The 18,459-nt window shown below is 50.4% G+C and overlaps 8 protein-coding genes across 8 annotated transcripts; 3 read left to right on the forward strand and 5 right to left on the reverse strand.

The window, feature by feature from the left end:
* Positions 1-20: 20 nt before the first annotated feature.
* COCSADRAFT_71605 (uncharacterized protein) lies at positions 21-1,387 on the reverse strand (the record flags this gene model as incomplete). Its single annotated transcript, XM_007705992.1, has 2 exons — positions 21-1,128; positions 1,185-1,387. Coding segments are annotated over 2 exons (1,311 nt in total), but the record flags the coding sequence as incomplete, so codon positions are not given.
* Positions 1,388-3,584: 2,197 nt separating this feature from the next.
* Positions 3,585-5,303, reverse strand: COCSADRAFT_40365 (uncharacterized protein). Its single transcript, XM_007705868.1, has 4 exons — positions 5,206-5,303; positions 4,505-5,157; positions 3,933-4,455; positions 3,585-3,877 (listed from the first exon to the last, which is right to left on the reverse strand). The coding sequence occupies exons 1-4, from the start codon at positions 5,222-5,224 to the stop codon at positions 3,714-3,716; spliced, it is 1,359 nt and encodes a 452-aa protein (XP_007704058.1). The 5' UTR covers positions 5,225-5,303; the 3' UTR covers positions 3,585-3,713.
* Positions 5,304-5,877: 574 nt separating this feature from the next.
* COCSADRAFT_246527 (uncharacterized protein) lies at positions 5,878-6,286 on the forward strand. The gene has a single exon (XM_007705993.1). It carries the CDS (start codon positions 5,885-5,887, stop codon positions 6,140-6,142), a length of 258 nt encoding a protein of 85 aa, XP_007704183.1. The 5' UTR covers positions 5,878-5,884; the 3' UTR covers positions 6,143-6,286.
* A 457-nt stretch (positions 6,287-6,743) lies between these two features.
* On the forward strand, positions 6,744-8,555 carry COCSADRAFT_246529 (uncharacterized protein). The gene is made up of 3 exons (XM_007705994.1): positions 6,744-6,949; positions 6,999-7,141; positions 7,197-8,555. The coding sequence occupies exons 1-3, from the start codon at positions 6,871-6,873 to the stop codon at positions 8,244-8,246; spliced, it is 1,272 nt and encodes a 423-aa protein (XP_007704184.1). The 5' UTR covers positions 6,744-6,870; the 3' UTR covers positions 8,247-8,555.
* Positions 8,556-9,865: 1,310 nt separating this feature from the next.
* COCSADRAFT_40367 (uncharacterized protein) lies at positions 9,866-10,943 on the reverse strand. The gene has a single exon (XM_007705869.1). It carries the CDS (start codon positions 10,722-10,724, stop codon positions 10,008-10,010), a length of 717 nt encoding a protein of 238 aa, XP_007704059.1. The 5' UTR covers positions 10,725-10,943; the 3' UTR covers positions 9,866-10,007.
* Positions 10,944-11,360: 417 nt separating this feature from the next.
* On the forward strand, positions 11,361-12,903 carry COCSADRAFT_246536 (uncharacterized protein). Its single transcript, XM_007705995.1, has 2 exons — positions 11,361-11,814; positions 11,892-12,903. The coding sequence occupies exons 1-2, from the start codon at positions 11,466-11,468 to the stop codon at positions 12,761-12,763; spliced, it is 1,221 nt and encodes a 406-aa protein (XP_007704185.1). The 5' UTR covers positions 11,361-11,465; the 3' UTR covers positions 12,764-12,903.
* Positions 12,904-12,943: 40 nt separating this feature from the next.
* Positions 12,944-15,607, reverse strand: COCSADRAFT_40369 (uncharacterized protein). The gene is made up of 3 exons (XM_007705870.1): positions 13,889-15,607; positions 13,447-13,833; positions 12,944-13,399 (listed from the first exon to the last, which is right to left on the reverse strand). Exons 1-3 carry the CDS (start codon positions 15,585-15,587, stop codon positions 13,044-13,046), a joined length of 2,442 nt encoding a protein of 813 aa, XP_007704060.1. The 5' UTR covers positions 15,588-15,607; the 3' UTR covers positions 12,944-13,043.
* Positions 15,608-16,002: 395 nt separating this feature from the next.
* Positions 16,003-18,356, reverse strand: COCSADRAFT_40370 (uncharacterized protein). Its single transcript, XM_007705871.1, has 4 exons — positions 18,231-18,356; positions 17,535-18,169; positions 17,403-17,471; positions 16,003-17,336 (listed from the first exon to the last, which is right to left on the reverse strand). The coding sequence occupies exons 1-4, from the start codon at positions 18,345-18,347 to the stop codon at positions 16,394-16,396; spliced, it is 1,764 nt and encodes a 587-aa protein (XP_007704061.1). The 5' UTR covers positions 18,348-18,356; the 3' UTR covers positions 16,003-16,393.
* Positions 18,357-18,459: the final 103 nt, after the last annotated feature.

The raw sequence follows: 18,459 nt of genomic DNA on the forward strand, positions 1-18,459 counted from the left end.
CCATACTCCCCATCCTGTACGTTAACGTCAACCATGTTGTCAAGCAGAAACTTGACCATCTGAGTATGCCCTCGGAATGAAGCTGCTTGTAGTGCATTGCCCAAGTAACCGCCTCGTGCATGGATATCTGCACCTTCTCTGGCGAGTATCTGAGCAATATCCAGATGGCCATTTTGGCATGCGTAATACATTGAGGTACAACCAACCCCGTCTTTCTCGTCAATATCAAAACCATCTCCTAGAAGTCGCCTGATTGCATCGACTAGTCCTGCAGAGGCCGCAAGGTGCAAAGCATATATGGGTGGCGATTGACCCACCCATCGTTGTCTGATGGCGGGAATGTTGTAGAGCCTGGTGCTATATATGATTGTACCAGGGGTTACCAGAAAATTTATACTGTTAAACTTGTGTGTAGAGCTCCAGGGATTATCGTCATTCGATAGGATTGTTATCTGTAGCAACGCTGCAAGATATGCACTGTCTTGCTGCAAAAGTCTCTCCAGTTTATTCATAGCATCAGGAGAAGGATCACCACAATTCCACATGTGATAGTCGAAGCTCGTATATGCATATATAGCAAGATCATGATCTTCAAGTCGGTCGAAAAGGTACCATTTGCCACCCGCTGGCTTGCTAAACGACATCAGGTCAATGTACATAAGACAATCCAGACTCAAATTTTTGTGCACAGATTTCGAGTCTAGAAACTGCCTTCGTATCGCATGTTGTGGTTGCCCGTGAGCAACGGTCGTCAGGAACTCCTGTACTGTGTAGTGGATAGGTCGGATCACTTGATCGGCTTCTTCCAACAGATTGCCACAAGCCTCAAGAATAACTTCTTTGGAGTCGGGTCGTAAATCTTCTTCAGTTTTACATTTCGAGTTGACTGCAAGAGCGGCTTGTAATTCATAAGTTCTGAGAGGCCTCTGAGCATAGAGTACCCAGGCCAAACTTCTGATTGCCAGATCTCTCATGTATGCAGATTGAGTTTCAATCCGCCCCAGAATTCGAATGTAGGTGTCTGGCAAGTTCCGGGGTAATGTGTTCAGTGCTTCTTTCACCACCTCATCTTTTCGAGCCTTGCTAGCTTGACAGAGATTTTCCAGTTGAAGGTTGACCCAAAGAAACCTGTCTTACATTTAGCCTACAGAAGCCTTTGGACTAGCTGCTGAGCGAAAACTTACATTCCTTCGGCCTTTTGAGCGAGTTTCCGGATAATTTCTTCTGCGAAATCATTGCTATCAATGTAGAGGGTCTTTCCATGCTGCCCAGATCGAAGTTCTTCAACTCTGCTGCGGACAAAGGTCTCAATGTCGGCCGAGACATTGCCAGCCGAAATTTGAATTGTTGGGACATCTTTTTTCACAAAGGCCTCTGTAATGTCCATCTCTCTCCGACTCGTGGTAAATACCTTTATGCAATGCGTAGCCGGCATAGTTACCACCTCAGTGATGAAGCCGAGAATATCCTCCCGTCTCTCTTCTGGACACTCATCGAGAGCATCAAAAACGACGAAGACTTCTGAAAACTTCTCTATGAGCGAGAAAAAACATTCTTTTGAACCTAGCAGAGACGGAGAGCGAGCGTTGCGCATGATTTCGAGTAGATTCTCTGGTATATCGTGCATGCCTTGACAGAGTTGCTTGATCAGTGTGGCTATGATCGTGGTAATGTTCGCCAATCGTGTATCACGGTAATTGTAGTAGGCGAAGCAAATGGCAGTTCTTTCTCGTAACCCAGCTTCGGCCGTGATATGTTCTAAGACATGCGAACTATGCGTTTAATCAGCAAACGAATCAACACTCGATGGTGTTGTTACAAACTTACCTGAGCACAGATTTTCCGATACCAGCTACAAAGGATCAGTACGTTCTGATCAGTAAAGGATACACTCCCACTCACGCTTTCCATTGCACCACAATAGAGATGAATGCGAGCTTTGCATCCATTCTTGAAACTTGGGCTCTCGTGTCAGCCAATCGCCTGTTCCTCTATGCTTTTTTGCGTATGTGTTCTGATGCACCTCTTCAAATTCGACGTCTGAGAGCCATGAGAGGAATGCCGTTCTTTCTGTCCCTAAAACGATGGGTTTTTAGAAGCTCCCACCAGCAATAGACAGGGGCCAGACCTACTTTTTGCGGTGATCCGGGCATGACTGAAATGTGTTGCCTGTACAGTATGCTGAAGAACATGAAGATGGTGTTGCATCTGCTGTTTCATAGACATGAATTCGGTCTCAAACGTGTCCCAATGCTGCCGTTTGAACGCCCTAAACGAGGTGAACCTCCTTCGTTTTTCATTGGAATCAACGAAAACAGAACGTGCTTTCCAACCAAACTCGAGCATGTTTATATACACATTGATGACTGCACTTTCTACAAGCTCAATGTCAGCCGCTTGTGAATGTTCAGACAGTGGTCCGAGATAATCTTCGAACTCGCAGATCATATCAGTTAATCTGGTGAAGAACTTTGAGAATTCCAAGCCAATATCAATAATCACCCGGAGTACGCCAACAACAGGGGAGGATATGGCAGGGTCTGCCTGGATGCCTATAGCGACGCCCTTCATAAGCCTGCTGATCAGGTCAAGGCCTTTGGTTAAGCGCTCAGCGTGAGGCCTGAAGGAAGACTCGTTCTTGTGCTCCTCATCGTAAGCCTGTAATTTAGATAGTAGAGATCGTTCATCAAGTGACTTGATCTCTTGCTCGAATGCCGCGCGCCCAGCCTCAGGGAGTTTCTGCAGTTGCAATTCGACAGCCTTCCTAAGCGCTTGATTTTGGGGTTTCACCGGTGCTGGTGGGACTCGACTGGATGCAATTGAATTTGGAGCGGGAGAGGATGGAGGAAGAGGTGATATTGGTTGCGCAGGTGTAGTTGTCGAACTGGGTGAGGCAGGACGGATCCTGGTAGCGCCTGGTGCTAGCAACGCGCGTATACGGTCTCGCCTTCGCATTGTGTGTTTAAAATGATGAATTCAACCTCATTATTTAGGGAGTTGGAAAAAAAGTGAGAACGATTTGGTCACCTTGTGCTTGTTTACAGTTGCGAGAGGAAGGCTGCGGGGTAGCCTGACGGTCAGTTGGCTTCAGCTGCACTGCTGCAGCAGCTTCTGCCTGTGTGGCACAGCCTGCATGATGGATATGCACTGCCCCCAACACATAGCTAATGATCAAGTAAATGACACAAAAAGCTGGATGCAGCTGAACGAATCTAGTGGAATAGACATGAGGCTTAGTTAAATACATATGCAAATACAACGGAACTTAGCACGTGACTAGGCTCGGCCTGGTCGTGCGCCACATCTCTTGCCGTATTGGTGGTCAACCTAAGAGAGTAGCAGCATCGAGTCCAGTGCGATAAAACACAATAGCAGATTAAAATACTGCATGACAATATACTAAAAAAACACTTTGGACCAGGAACAAGCGAGGTAAATAGTCTCTGTTGAAAAAAATGAATTAACAGGCGTGACTTAAATGCATTTGTTGCTTCCTCATGTGATAATGTGAGAAGAAGTGTCCCAACGGGTTTCTATCTAACTATAACAAAATCGCAGCTATATATTTCTCTTAGCTGCTGAAAGCTGGGTATAAATCTGACAAGAAAAAAAAAATGAAAAGACATGGCCTTGGTTCTCTAGTGCAACAGCACTACAATGTACAAATATGGTTAGGCCATGGAACAAGACATTATATTATGTGATTGCGCCTCTCAAGCGCCCTTGTCCTGTTTCTTGAAGAGAAAGCGCATGGCTTTTACACGCTCTTTGATGGTGCGTGACTGGGTGACTTCGTAAAGGGGTTTGTGCTCCTCGAAAATATCGTGCTCGCTCTCGTAATCGACGTGGACGTAGGCGCGCTCGACGTCTGCAAGACCTGTTTGGAAAGTCAGTGATCGTTTCGATGCGGAAATATGGTTGCAATGGCTTACCTTCGAGCTTTCGCTGCAGGGTCTGCGAGACGTCGTGCGTGATCTTGAGGGGTTGGTCCTCGCTCATAACAATGTCGACTTCCACATAGTACTTTTGTCCAGCGTGGTACGCACGGCAGGTATCAACCTTTTGGATGCGCGTGTCGTGCGTGACGACAAGGTAGATGAGCTTGCTGATAAAATCCTTGGGCGCCGACTTTCCGACAAGCAGCCAGACGTGGTCGAAAGCGTTTGCGGCCCACGAGAAGAGGATCAAGAGACCAATAAGAATGGCACCAATAGGGTCGACATACCAGACAACGCGGCTGCCGACAATGGACATGGCGAGACCGAAGGCGTTGACGATGATGTCGTTACGATGGTCGATGAAGAAGACATGGACGGCAGGGTAGCGACGATAGATGAAACAGTAGACGCAGAGGGAGCCTTTGCAGAAAATGGCAGTAGCAACAAAGGCAATGGGAATGATGTGGAGCTCCTCCGAGTCGGTTTCACCACCACCCAGAGCTCTGCCGGATTCGATCTTGTAAAGTGTCAGCAATTGCTTGATCTTGGCATTGGGAGATACCTACAATCAACTGGATGGCCACAGTCGTCATCAAACAACAAAACATGATAATGCCAATTGTTTCAATGCGCGTCCGTCCAACAGGGTACTTGTACACACTAGGCCTTGCTGCCATACGGGATGTGATGAGCATGACAACTGAAGATACCAGGTCCATGAAGGCGTCTGCTGCAGTTGCGAACAGCGAAAGCGAGCCTGTGGAAATGGCCGCATACATTTGGATAACGAATAGACAAAAGTTGACTACGAAGGAGGCGTTTACGGCGAATCGCACCTTGGGGCCATTTTCGACCTGGTCGAGGGCAGCCAAGCGCTCTTCGTCACCGCTTTGGAGGAACTGGTCAATGAGGGCGTTTTGGCGCGTGTAAAACTTCTTCATGTGCCTGGGCTTAGCCAACGGATGTTCCGCCTTCATCTGCTTCTGTGTCACATCTTCTCGGCGATGTCTACTCAGATCAAGCGGGTCGCTGTTGACAGTGACGGCGGCAGTGTGCTTGGCATCGTGGGAGGAGACACTATCTCCAGACGACAGCTCTTCGATGGCATCTGTCCTAGGCTGGGCAATGGCGGGTTGGTCTGCAGGCAAGGCTTGACCAGCATTGGCTGGAACGTTTGTTTGCTCGGTACCTTGGCCCGGGGATGGGCGGTCAGGTGAAGCTGGGACTATCAGACACAGAAGCGCTACTTCAGACGCCTGTTACATACCATGGGACTCAGGAGACATGTCTTCCGGAAATATGGTCTGATGGACGCGTACGTGAGTGTATGAGCGATCGCCAGGATGTATTGCGTGAATGGGCTACGGAAAAGGTATGCAAGCCTCAGAACTGGGCAAGCAGTTGCTGTAATAAACACGACGATAAACGCCACCAGCGGCGTTCCTCCCGCTCGCCTCCGTCTAAATTTTTTTGCACCCAGTCTGGAGTCATTATGACATGGCCGGATTGTTTGGACGGTGCAAGATTGTGCAAAGGTGCAGGTTGGAGGCGCACGTGTGAGCATGTGGACGCGGAGCCTGAAACCCGCTAAGCATTCACAACGCTTACTAGCACGCCTTAGGTCAGCTATAATACCGCATTGGACAAGTATACATCGGCTTGGCCTGATCTTGATACTCCATCACACTTGGCAGTTTACAGGCATGGAAGGTATAGAGAAGGATTGTATAGACATTCCTGTTGGGTCTACAGCGCCCCTCTCACCGGATCATGGTCAGGCAGTCTGGGGTGAATTGCCGAGAACCCAAGCAAGGCTTGGTGGTCTTTAGGTTGAGAAAACCCCCTCTTCTTCCCCCGCATAGATCGCTTTGAAAGAAGTGGAATTTTAATGGAGCTCACCGCGTGGACAAGCTCACAGTGTGGACATCCATCTCATCCTGGCTGGGATGGCTGAAGTTACAAAGTCGCGGCTAAATCCTCCTCCAACGGCCAAACGTGTCTCAAGAGCCGAAAGTGGCTTAGTGCAAAGCAGCGATCGTCGCGGAAGGATCCCATCGGCTACACCAAGTTCCACAAAGGGACCACTTCCAACCTCCAGTATTCTTGTCTACTTCTCCCCCAGGTTTCAAAACTGCAAGGTCACGACATTGCCAAGCGAGTGCCCGAACGGTACTAAACCCACCCGTGCTTGGCTATACGCGTAAACGCTGTCCCAACACGTCTCATTGGCCTGCTAATTTCAGCATCGAGCCTCTTCGAACCCCAACTGCTCCAGAAAATCCCATCCAAGCCTCACCCTGAATGCTTTGCACCTCCACACGCCGCCGCTTGTCCCACTCAGTGGAAACGAGACTTGAGCCGCATCACATCTCCACCCCTCCAAGATCGCCCGGACCTTGCCAAGTCCCCAATAGCATGACAGATGTCTACATGAGCTTCTTGGGCTCGGCGAACCACCAGTCCGATTACAGCCTTGCGGCCTTGTGGAATTGCTAGTGTTTAGTCGGCGCAATGCTGGTCGCTCCTGGCACCGTCTGGACCTCCGCCCTCTGCGCGTAGCACCCGTCACTCAAGCGGCATCTGAGGCACAGGCCAATGTGTCGAGGTTCCACCGTCTTGGTCAATCCTATTCGTTCTAGGACCGTTATGATCAACGTGATGCGGTTAGTGTCTCTCATGCTATGGCAGGTTTAAAGCAATACATAGTCTGCCATGCCGAGCTTTTAAGTTCCATACCTTCAACTTCAGTTCGTTGGCTTTTGGCTTTAGTTTACTCTTTGAGAGAGCGTGTGTCGGATTCCTTTCTTTTCTCCTCTTTTTCACTTCTCACCTTCTCTTCGTCCATCGTCGCCGGCGACGAGACTGCTGGCAAGTCCGGAATTACCGCACTCATTTCTTGTGCTACATTTTTATCCCCTTCGTAATCATTACCATGGCCGACGAAAAGCCCCAGTGCGGCAGCGATGCCGATGCTGCTGTCTATGACTTTCCCCTGCACGTGGCTGCAGTTTGTAAGTGCCCAAATTGCGTCATCCAAGCTCCAGTCTAACACTTAGCCAGTCATTGTCTTCTTTGCTTCCATCTTCGGCGCCGGTTTCCCAGTGGTGGCGAAGAAGATCAAGTGGATGAAGATTCCTCCTCCAGTCTTCTTCTTCTGCAAGCACTTCGGTACCGGTGTTTTGATTGCAACCGCTTTCGTTCATGTCAGTACATGTCACTCACAAAGAAAGTTTAGTCAACCTGACTAACACTGCTTAGCTTTTGCCTACTGCCTTTGCATCACTCAATGACCCATGCTTGCCCGATCTTTTCACCGACGACTACCCTGCCCTGCCAGGTGTAATTATGATGGGCTCGCTCTTTGTTCTCTTTGTTGTTGAGATGTGGCTGCACGAGAAGACAGGTGGTCACAGCCACGGTGGCGCAACGGGCGAGGCTTTCAACGCAGGAGGACATGGCTCTGCCGCCGGAATCCAGGCCAACTTCAACAACCCCATTCGCCGCGTCGAGAGCTATGATTCCCAGAGGACCATGGCCCAGCAAAACGAGAAGCGTGGATGGGCCGAGGAGAACACCTACCCAGTCGACAACTTCCCATTCCCCAAGAATGGCAGTGACGAGCTTGATGCCAAGTCTGAGATGCCACCTTGGTTCATTGTCTTCTACGAGCAATACGTGCGCCAGCGCGACGAGATGCTCGCGACCATCAACCGTGCCATGCCCGCCATGCCCAACTACCAGCAACAACAAGCATCCCAGGCACAGCAGACCAACTCGTACTTTGACGACGACGTCGAGCAAGCTGTTGACCCAATGGTCCTCAAGAAGCAGTCCATGCAGATTACCCTTATTGAAGGTGGTATTCTTTTCCACTCTGTCTTCGTGGGCATGACCATCTCCATCACTGCCGAGGGTTTCATCATCCTGCTCATCGCCATTGTTTTCCACCAAATGTTTGAGGGTCTCGGTCTTGGAACGCGTATTGCCGATGTCCCCTACCCCAAGAACAGCTGGAAGCCATGGGCGCTTGTTGTGGCTTTTGGTACTACCGCCCCCATTGGTCAGGCTATTGGTCTCGTCACTCGAGGATCCTATGACCCCAACTCCGCCTTTGGACTCATCATTGTGGGTGTCTTCAATGCCATCTCCTCGGGTCTTCTCATCTACGCTGCGCTTGTCGATCTGTTGGCAGAGGATTTCTTGTCCGAGGAGGCATCCCACACCATGACTGGAAAGACCAAGACAACAGCTTTCATCTACGTTCTCATGGGAGCAGCTGGTATGTCTATTGTCGGAGCGTTTGCATAAATTCGCTTAAGACATGGGCGTTTCCAACGCTACGGCAATAGTCTCACATCCTGTGACGAAAGTAGCATGAATTGTTACGCTTCATTCGCCACTCGAGACTTCAACTGCTGCCAAGCTGCTGGAAACTGAACTAGCAAACACGTAGCCTCAGTATACTCTGATACTGGAGAGCTCTTTATACATTTCCTTTGTGTTCTCTATCCAAGAGATGCCATTAGCGCCATTGAAGGTGGGCGCTGGTGGCATCTTTTTCTCATGATTATTGTACGAGTATAGAGAGGTATTCTTGACACACGAAACGGCGCAGAACCATCGAACTGAATCTAAAATCTTATAAAATTTGGGCAGCCATTCGTTCTTTACGTGGTCATATGTTCCTAGTGCATAATGTCATCTTAATCCGTTGCCCACTATTACTATGCTTTGATTTCTTATTCTCTTGTTTTCTGTCGATCCATCCATCTATGTACTTGACCTCTGATATAGTAGAAGATGCCAGAAATTACATACTACTCATCAATCTTACAATACATGTGCCAAGGTGCTGGAGACAGCTAGTGTCTCGCTACGTAGTGCCGGAATTACCTTTTATGCCCATTGGGCGACTACAAAATTGAATGCAACGAGCACTCGGTGAATGCTCGAAAAAAAGATTACCAAGGATCTACGTCGTTCGGCCTAGAACGAAAAGCAATAGGTCTCGGGGAAAAAACCGAATAACCCGAAAAGTCAATGGTTTGCGTCTGAACCACAGGAAAAGCAATGAACCAGAGGTTCGCCTTGAAAAAAAGACAATAAGAAGTAACGAGCCAGCGGTCCGCCTCGTCGACAAAGAAAGAAAGAAGGACAAAAAAGGTAGCGAGACAGAGGTTCCTTAGCAAACGGGGCAATCCACCAGAGCTTCGCCGTTTGTCCAGAAAAACAAAGGCGGGCGCTACTCATAGTATATGGAAAGAAAAAAACTGTGCTTCAAAATTGAGGTCGAGCCCGCCTCTTTTATACATGTTCTCCCACATCCTAATACCCAGTTTCTTTCTGCCAATACACAAGGGCAAAACCAAAGGAAAAGGGCACACCCGGACACGTCATGCTCCGCAATGAGTGGCTCCCCAAGGATTGCAATGCCATAACACGATACAAGCAAAGATGAGGAAATGGTGATTGCAAATGCCGATACGCCGTTGCGACCGGATAGCGGCATGTCCGGGGCCCAAAAAGCGGGCTCACAGACTGCTAGGAGACAGCAGAGTGGTAGAGAGAGGCTTTGCGGGAGGCATCTGGGGCTAGCTTGGCTGGGACAAGATGTCGCAGGTTCGAGGTATGCCGAGCGTGTCGCTTTGCTTGGCTTTTTTTTTCTTTGGCCCGGAGTGGGGGGGAAGGGGGAATTACTTGGCGGGACAGCTGGGCGGGGTGGAGCGGTTGAAAGAAAAATCGGGGGTGTGATGGTTTCGAAGGGGGACAGGTGTACCAAGGGCGTTGGCGGTGGGAAGAGGGAAAGGGCTGAAACGGGAGGAAGAAGGGGCTGTGCATGTGTCGCAGGTTTGTGACGCAGAAGGGGGCGGGGCGGATAGAATGATAGAGTTCATGTTAAGTGTCGCTTGGGGATATACAGTTATGATGCTGCTGCTGACGGGAAGTGCTGATATGTGGGAGGTTGTGGTTACAAAAATCTTACATTTGTATCAAAAGTCGTTGATGCGGGATACTGACCATGTCGTCAGCAACACCATATTACAGCATGTATTATTTTGCTAACCCCGACTACGCTTCGCTCTTCATCTCCTCCTGCAGCGCATTCCGAACAATCGCCCCGCACATCTTCGCATACGGATTCGTCCTAACGCTCATCTCGCGCGCAACCTCATCGCCATACCGCGCCGCTTGTGCAAAGTCCTTGCTAGCCAGCTCCTCCAGTTCACTTTTGCTCAGGCCATTAAGCAGCGTCTCCGCCTCCACAGCCTTGAGGTACAGGTACGCGCGGTGCGAGTACGCTGTGCGCAGTATGCGGGCTGCGTACTCAGATACTGGGTCGGCAGGCGACGAGGCGGGTAAGGAGAGGTGAATTGCACGTGAGAGATCGTAGAATAAATCCTCGATATCGTGCGTTGTTGTGGAGAATATGGTTTGGCCTTCTGTTAATGACGCTTCTATGCGCATTCGACGTAACATGGCGCGGTTGACGTGGGCGCTTGCATAGTATGGACAAGCTACTAATGTCTTGTTTAGCTGCGTGATTGCGTCGTCTATTGTTGTCTTGTCCGAGTTGCTGGATACATTGCGGATGATGTCGTTTTGCTGCTTCTCGAGTTCTGAGAGCTGAGATGCTGATATTCTGGGATCTGGGGGCATTGATTTGTCGATTGCTGCGTTGTCTCTTGACTTTGCTACTGATGAAGGTAGGGTCTCTGGGTCGAATAGTGCGTTGAGAATGCGTGCGTCATTAGCCGAGAGGCGGGTGTTTGGCATGTTGGCGGCCATGGTGTGTTGATTGTGGGTTGATGATGCTATGTTGAGCGTCTTACTTGGAGGTTGGTAATGCGGATATTTGTCAATTCGTCAAATGATCAGCTCTGTAATCAGTGTATTACCTTGACATATCGACGTGCAGATGCTGTTCTGATGCCTACTCGGCTTAACGTCTCGACGCGGCTTTTGGCGGCAAAACGCCGCTGCACCACCACACATCACCAATCTCTATCATTCCCAAGTCCTATCCCAAAGCTGAACTATGCGATTTGACCTATTATCAAAGACAGAAAAAGAAAGAATCGGTGTACCGGCTCCTCAGTACGCGATGGACTTCTTTTTTGGCATCGTACATCTACAATCATGCCGGTGCTTCAACAATCCGTCGGATACCAGCGGGCGTTCATTGGCGGACACCGCCGGACAAACTAACATTGCTTCTGACGGCCGCCTCACGTGCGCTCGGCATAACCGCTTGGATGACGCTGTTTGAGACGAACTTGGTAGTTCACTGGCAAAAGCAATCGGGATTCGGTTTGTGAAGGGAAGTAAGTGGACTCTGCGCGGTAGTGGGAAATGATAAAGATCGCACTGCGTTGCATGTCTCAACCGGAATCCTCATCACTGCGCTACTTTTGCATTGAAAGCAACAATTCGAGCATCTAAAACGACTCGACTGCTTGTTGATCAACTCTTGACTTTGCTTTTGTACGACTGTTGTCGGAACTCTGAAGGTTCACATCATATTTCATCATGGCGCCCGCTGCTATCTCTCCGCCCGCATCACCCCGTCCGGATAACGCCACTACCTCAGACATCTCTTCATACCGTGGCTACCACCATGTCCATTGGTATGTGGGTAACGCCAAGCAGGCTGCAGCCTTTTACGTTGCGCGCATGGGCTTTGAGCGTGTGGCATACCGTGGACTAGAGACTGGTTCGCGAGCTACTGCTTCGCACGTGATACGAAACGGCGACGTCACATTCGTCCTGACTTCACCGTTGCGGTGTCTGGAGCAAGGCTCGAGGTTTGGCAAGGAGGATGAGCAGTTGCTCAAGGAAATTCATGCGCACCAGGAGAGACATGGTGATGCTGTCAAGGGTAAGCGTGGCACACCGCACACTTCCGCTATGTTCAACAATCAAAACCAAAATACAATAACTAACACTATCATCTAGATGTCGCGTTCGAAGTCGACAATGTAGACGCCATATACTCTGCGGCCATCTCCGCCGGCGCAGTCTCCATCAAAGAACCCTACACACTCTCAGACGACCAAGGCAGCGTGCGCCTCGCCACCATCCGCACCTACGGCGACACAACGCACACCCTAATCCAAAAGTCCTCCTACAGCGGCATCTTCCTCCCCGGCTACCGCGCCGAGTCTAGCAGCACCAAGGACCCTCTCTCCGCCTTCCTCCCTACCATCAACCTCAGCGCCATCGACCACTGCGTCGGCAACCAAGACTGGGACGAAATGGAAGACGTCTGCGCCTACTACGAAAAAGTCCTCGGCTTCCACCGCTTCTGGAGCGTAGACGACAAGGACATTTGCACAGAGTATTCCGCCCTAAAATCCATCGTCATGAGCTCTCCCAACGACGTCGTCAAAATGCCTATCAACGAGCCTGCTAAGGGTAAGAAACAGAGCCAGATTGAGGAGTATGTGGATTTCTATGGCGGACCGGGCGTTCAGCATATTGCGCTCCGGACTACGGATATTATATCCGCAATTACGAATCTGAAGGCGAGGGGTGTGGAGTTTATCAAGGTTCCCGAAACGTATTATGAGAGTATGAGGTTAAGGTTGAAGAAGGCAGGGATGACGCTGAACGAGGATTTCGAGACGCTGAAGAGCTTGGATATCTTGATTGATTTTGATGAGGGGGGCTACCTGCTGCAGCTTTTTACGAAGCATCTTATGGATCGGCCGACAGTCTTTATTGAGATTATTCAGAGGAATAATTTTGATGGGTTTGGCGCGGGAAACTTTAAGAGTCTGTTTGAGGCGATTGAGAGGGAGCAGGAGCTGAGGGGGAACTTGGTCTAAGAGGGGCTGAGCTGGGATGAGGAGTCGTGATGAATGGTTGACGTTCAAGGCATTTTCCTGGCGTTGGGTCTAGCGTGGACATAGGGTCTGCTGCACATATTGCATGTTGTTATTTCTCAATTCATTATCTATTTCCATATCGTCTTGAGTCACGGCCTTCATCCCCTCTCTCTCTCTCTCTCTCTCTCTCTCTGTCAGTTTCGCCCTTTCGCTCCCTACTCTAAGCATTTTGATAGTGTTTTGTTTCAAACATTACATCAGGGCTATTCAGCCCAACAATTTACATGGGTAGATTCCATATAAAATCCAAAGTCCCGTCATCAAAGCCCTGGAAACTCTGTGGTCCACTATCTAAACCAAATGGTGCCATTGCAGGATCGAAAGGTAGCGCAAGCCAGTCATCATCTGGCATAAGGTTCGTCACGTTTTCTGCAAGCGAAGAAAGATGCGACTGTCCAGCGTTGTGATTGTTCAAAAAGTCCATGCCCGTTGTTGCGCCCTTGAGGTCGACGGATGCCGCACGTGAGGGGAGCCGTGGTGGTCGTGAAGAAACAACAAAGCTTTCCCGGAGACGTGCGACATGCAGGTCAAGTAGTGTAGCATAGCGCGACGCCAGGTGCATATCGTCAAGAGTACCTAAAATGTCAGTAACAATGCATAGTCAAAACGTAGATAACACTCACTTGCACGAAGTGCCCGGATAGCCGCGTCGAGAATGTCTAGACATGATTGTAGCTTTTGATTGCGTGAGCCCAAGCTCAGGCCCTTGATTAGGTATATCGATGATGTTGTGATGCGCAGGAATATCCTCACTGGCGAGTAGCGCAGTGCTCCTGTTTCTGACAATTGACAGACCTTTTGCAGAATCTGGCAGCTTCCATCAACCACCTCCTGGATGAAATCGTAGTCTCTTGGCTCGAGATTAAAGGGAAGGTTGTCTTCTTGAGGAACGTCTGGATCGGTTTCGGCCAGTGTGCGCTCAACTACTGCTTGCATGCCTAGCGAATTGGTGTAGATGCGAACATATTGATACTCTATGTGAAGCATGTCGTGCAATCCTACTTTGAGCTCTGCAAAGTATCAGCATTGGGTTTTTTGCATGCTTAACGGTGTAAAACGACTTACTACAGGGATCGAGATACTTCTTCCTCCACGAGGTCAGTAAAGGCTGGAAGTGTTCCAGAAGGCCTATATATCGACCCGTGCGCAACAGACTCCTCGTAGTAGTCGTGTTGGGATATATCGTGTCAGAGATCGAACGTGCAAGCTTTGTAAGCTCCACCCAAGCACTCATGAAAGACTGCCATTGCTCTACAGCACCTGTCGCTGAATCGACCGGGATCTTTTCCATCAAAGCATGGTTGAGACTTTGCGGGATCATCGAAGTGCAACCCAGGCGCCACGAGAGCTGTTCAAGCAACACGTATAGTAGCTTCCGAGCTCGGATCCTTCGTAGGATCAGATATTCAGTCGAGAATTTTGGGTAAGATACCCGGTCTTTGTCGATCCTTGCATTGTCTTCAAAGAGGCCCAGCTCTTGAGCCAAGGACAAGGCACAGCCCATCAACATCCAAGACATGCGATCAGAGCGCTTTGCAGGTTCTATGACATCCTCAAACCATCTGCTTGAGGTCACATCTCCTTCTAAGAGCTTTGCACCCTCCTCAGTGGTATTGTTGGCGCCAATCATGAGCTCGCAGTCCCAGCCATCTGCGGCAGTTGGGAAGTGAAGGGCGCGAGGATGCCACTCGGACAATAGCAGCAGTGCTTCAATGGATCCGATAGTCCTACTTTGTGCTTTGGAGGGCTTCACCTGACCCAGCATAATTTTCATGATGAAACGTTGACATTGCTCCCAGAGTCTGTCGTGGACAAAATAGCCTCGCGACGCGCCACCTACTCCAGGGAGGAGATTGTATCGAGACGAAATCATCAAGATAGTGGTACAGAGAAACGGATCCAATGCAATCAGTGTGTAGTGGTTTTCATGATGCGAATAAAACTCTCCTAGTATAGGCGACAAGGGCGAACAATTCTTGAAGAATAGATCAACGTACGTAACGGCTTCATGCGCGGAGAACCAGCCCATTTGCACAAATCGACATGAAGTCCATATCTTCAGAGTTTCAGGCGACGGAGTTGACATTTGAACCGGCTGCGCTCTAAATGTGTGAAATGGTGATGATGGCCCGCCATTGTCGTAGCCAGATGGCCCTGACCTGGGCGTCTCGTATGCCTGAGACCCTGACTGCTCTTGGTTGTCAATGGCGTCGCGATGATTTGCGGCCTCAAACAGCAGATTCAACGCATCGCTGCCGCTGGAGACCACTGTCCTCATCACGGAATGAGCTAGATCTGGTTGAGACGACGAAACGCGACGAAGATGGCTGTGTGGAGACTGAAATTCCGGGCGATGGTGGCCGCCGTTAACATGTGGGCTACCTCCCGGGGTGAACCCATGTGTCGAAATGGACGATCTGTGGCCACGGGGCGAGGGATGAAGGACGGGTTGTGGATTTGACTGGGGCTGGGCAGGCTCCTCGTCTTCATTCTCTCTCGCCTCTCCCGGCTTGCGTCTCTTGACCCATGAGCGCTCCGACCGGAAGACGCATTCGCGCATCTCTCGCTTGCATCTTTGGCAGGGAGGCTTTAGCTCTCCACCATCAGGGCCGGTTCCCAGGATACATTTGGCCTTGCGTTGCCGGCAATTGATGCAGGCTTTGTAGGCGCGCTTGAAGTCTTCCGGGTGGGTCCGCTTCTTGCTTGATGCTGAGTTTGCGTCCTGTTGGCCAGTGCCGGTTATGGAATCATCCGCTGTGGACATCCTGCGTCGCGTAGTAAGGTGATACGGCGGATGGAGAAGGAGTTGCGCTGTATTAACGGACCCGCGGGTACCGGCGACAATGACTGGATGACGGTGGAAAAATCTCGCCCCGCCTCGGCTATCCGCGGGTACAAGGCCGTTACATCCGCCCCATACGTGCAGCACGGCCTTTACTCAGAGAATGTTACTAACTAGTTAATGTCCCTGTTCTCTGTAAGCAATATTCACATGGCTCAAGAGATGGGTCGAAAGAAAAATCGTATGCATTCCATCGGCGTTTGTCTTCTATATGGACCTGCTGTGGGATACAAAATTACTGGTGGACACCAAAGCGGCAATGGCAAGGATCGAGAAGTGTAGTAGAAGACATTGTTTCGTTAGCTTATAACTGATCAACCCGATAATAACATAAGATGGGGGATCCTCGATTGTACGCATGGTATTACTTCTACAAGACATTTGCCCTACCCAAGCAAGCTTGTTGCTGCTCGCTACTGAAGCTACGAAGGCGACCTTTAGAATGGCTGCTAGGATTACGGACCACGGACCAAGGGTTGTCCGGATCAAGGAGATAAGCAGGAATATAACCATTCCTTTACAAAAAAACGCTGCAGAACAGTCGCCAGGTGGTATAATCGCTCAAAAGATATACATGATGCTCGCTTTTCTTGTCTCGTTCTAACAGAGGCTAGATGCCCAAATGGTATCAACTTTCCGTGCAAGACTTTTGTTGCCCCAAACGCCGGCATCGCATAACAAACTTGGAGACGTGGCCGTTTCGTGGCATATTAAAGCGGGAAACGTGTCTACCAGTCCTTTTGCACTGAGCCTACCAACGGCACTGAGGCTATCAACGGCACTGAGGCCACAGTGTCAGTCGCATCCGACAAGGGGGCCTGTGACACTGGGACGTTAGCTTTAGCTACTGCAGCTGCTGCAGCATGGGCTAGCTTCTTCTTTTTTTTCTTACTGAGCGTAGGAGCAGAAGCCTTGGCAGTCATTTCACCACCACCCGCAATACTGTCAGGCCACTCAAACGTCCATTGACCACCTTCCACAAACGGGACTTTTCTGATGAATTTGGAGACATCCGACTGCTTCCTCAGCACTTCCAAATAACCAGCTATCTCGCGCAGTACGTCGCCCTGCATCTGTTCAGGCGTAGCTGAGAATTCTGGAATTTCGAGGAGGTTATATGGCTGGGCGCTAGCCTTGATGGAACTGTCGTCAATGAGAACCGTGTTGTGCTGACCAAAGCGACCTCCAGCCTCATAGTCCGGGTGGTACGACTGGATTTGACTACGGCTCCATACTAGTTTCAAGTTCTTGTACACTTGGACATTTTGCTGATAGTTTGCCGGGGATAGACCGAAGCTGTCGCGCGCCCATTGAGCTACGAGCTTTGAGCGCAGATCGTTGTCCAGAGCTTGATTAACGAGCGACTTGACATTGTCAGGTCTGGCGCTTGACCAAACCATGACCTTGAAGTTCTCGAACAGGTAGCGTAGAAAGGGCTTCAAGAACGGACGCTCGATCATAGTCTTCGCATTACGGTTGGGCCGGTACAGGACTGTACCGTTGAGGTCCAAAATGACCAACATCGGGCCGGGGGTCTCGGTTTCAGACGGTTCTCCAGCAGACTGCTCCATGTACTCCTCTGTGGGCTGTGGCGCAGGAAGCATGATCTTCTCGTCACCATAACGTCCCTTCTTTTCAGTAGCAAGAGTTTGCTTGGGTCCTTTGGATACACTATGATATTTGTTAATCCGGTGCCAGTCGGCTTCGCGAGAAGCAACGTGATGGAGTGTGCCATACTCTTTCTGCTTGGCTTGGCCATTGGCAGCATTCACAGACTTTGACTTCTTGCCTGGGTAGTTTGGCGCCCTGTGAATATTAGCATTGCGATTCTTGAACTTTGCGCCCTGGAACAAGGCATCGATAGCATACTGTATGTCCTCGTTCCTCGCACCTGGGGGAAAGTTTGCCTGAGTGTGCATTGCGTGATGCTGCGCCCGATTTCCAAACATCTGTCGTTGCTGATGATGCATGAATGGCGGAGGGCCATGGTGGAACGGAGGCCCAAACGGCGGTGGCTGTCCAAATGGTGGTGGTCCATGTTGCTGCATATGCGGAGGCGGATGTCCTGCCAAAGCATCTGGACCTGGTGGATAGTTTAGTGGGGGAGGAGGCGGAGGTGGAGGGGCATGATATCCATGACCATTGTGCATCATCCACTGATGGTAGGCCTGCGCGTGGAGGTGGGCTCCATAGTCGCCGTATGCTTGTGGGTTGTTGAACATGTGCGGAGATACAGGGGGCGGCATCAGCGGAGGTGGCATGGGAAAGTTGTTATTCCACAGGGCTCCTGGCGATCCATATGGGCCCGGGGGTCCTTGAGGGGCCTGAGGAGGGTGAGGGGGAGGAAGCTGGTTCTCAAAAGCGCCCAAATCCTGCTCTCGACGGCCAAAGCCACCAGGCTGGAAAGGCAGCGCATTCGGGTTCCATGAATCGTTCATGCTGGAGCCTGGGGCGGTGCAGGCGAGCGGGTGCTCTGGAAAAGGACTATGTCGACCTGTGGTGGTCTTGGAGTTGGCGATGTTAGTGGAAGAAGTTGCGACTGGAGCGCAGTGGGGGATGCTGTACCGAGCTGACGCGATGGCGGCCATTGAGCACGTGCGCCGGCGGTGAGGACGGCTTGGAGACCAGAGATGAGTGAGGAGTGAAGAGCAGGGCGAAGTGACGATGCAGTGCCCGAAGCATGAGCCCAGCTGATGACGCCTCTGTATAGGAATATGGGCGCGCAACTGCCTGCCCGTCAGCCCTATCGGCGAATCGAAACCCCGACGACCATGTGGGGTCCACCGAAAAGTCG

Source organism: Bipolaris sorokiniana (genome assembly GCF_000338995.1).
Source record: "Bipolaris sorokiniana ND90Pr unplaced genomic scaffold COCSAscaffold_15, whole genome shotgun sequence".
Lineage (NCBI taxonomy): Eukaryota > Fungi > Ascomycota > Dothideomycetes > Pleosporales > Pleosporaceae > Bipolaris > Bipolaris sorokiniana.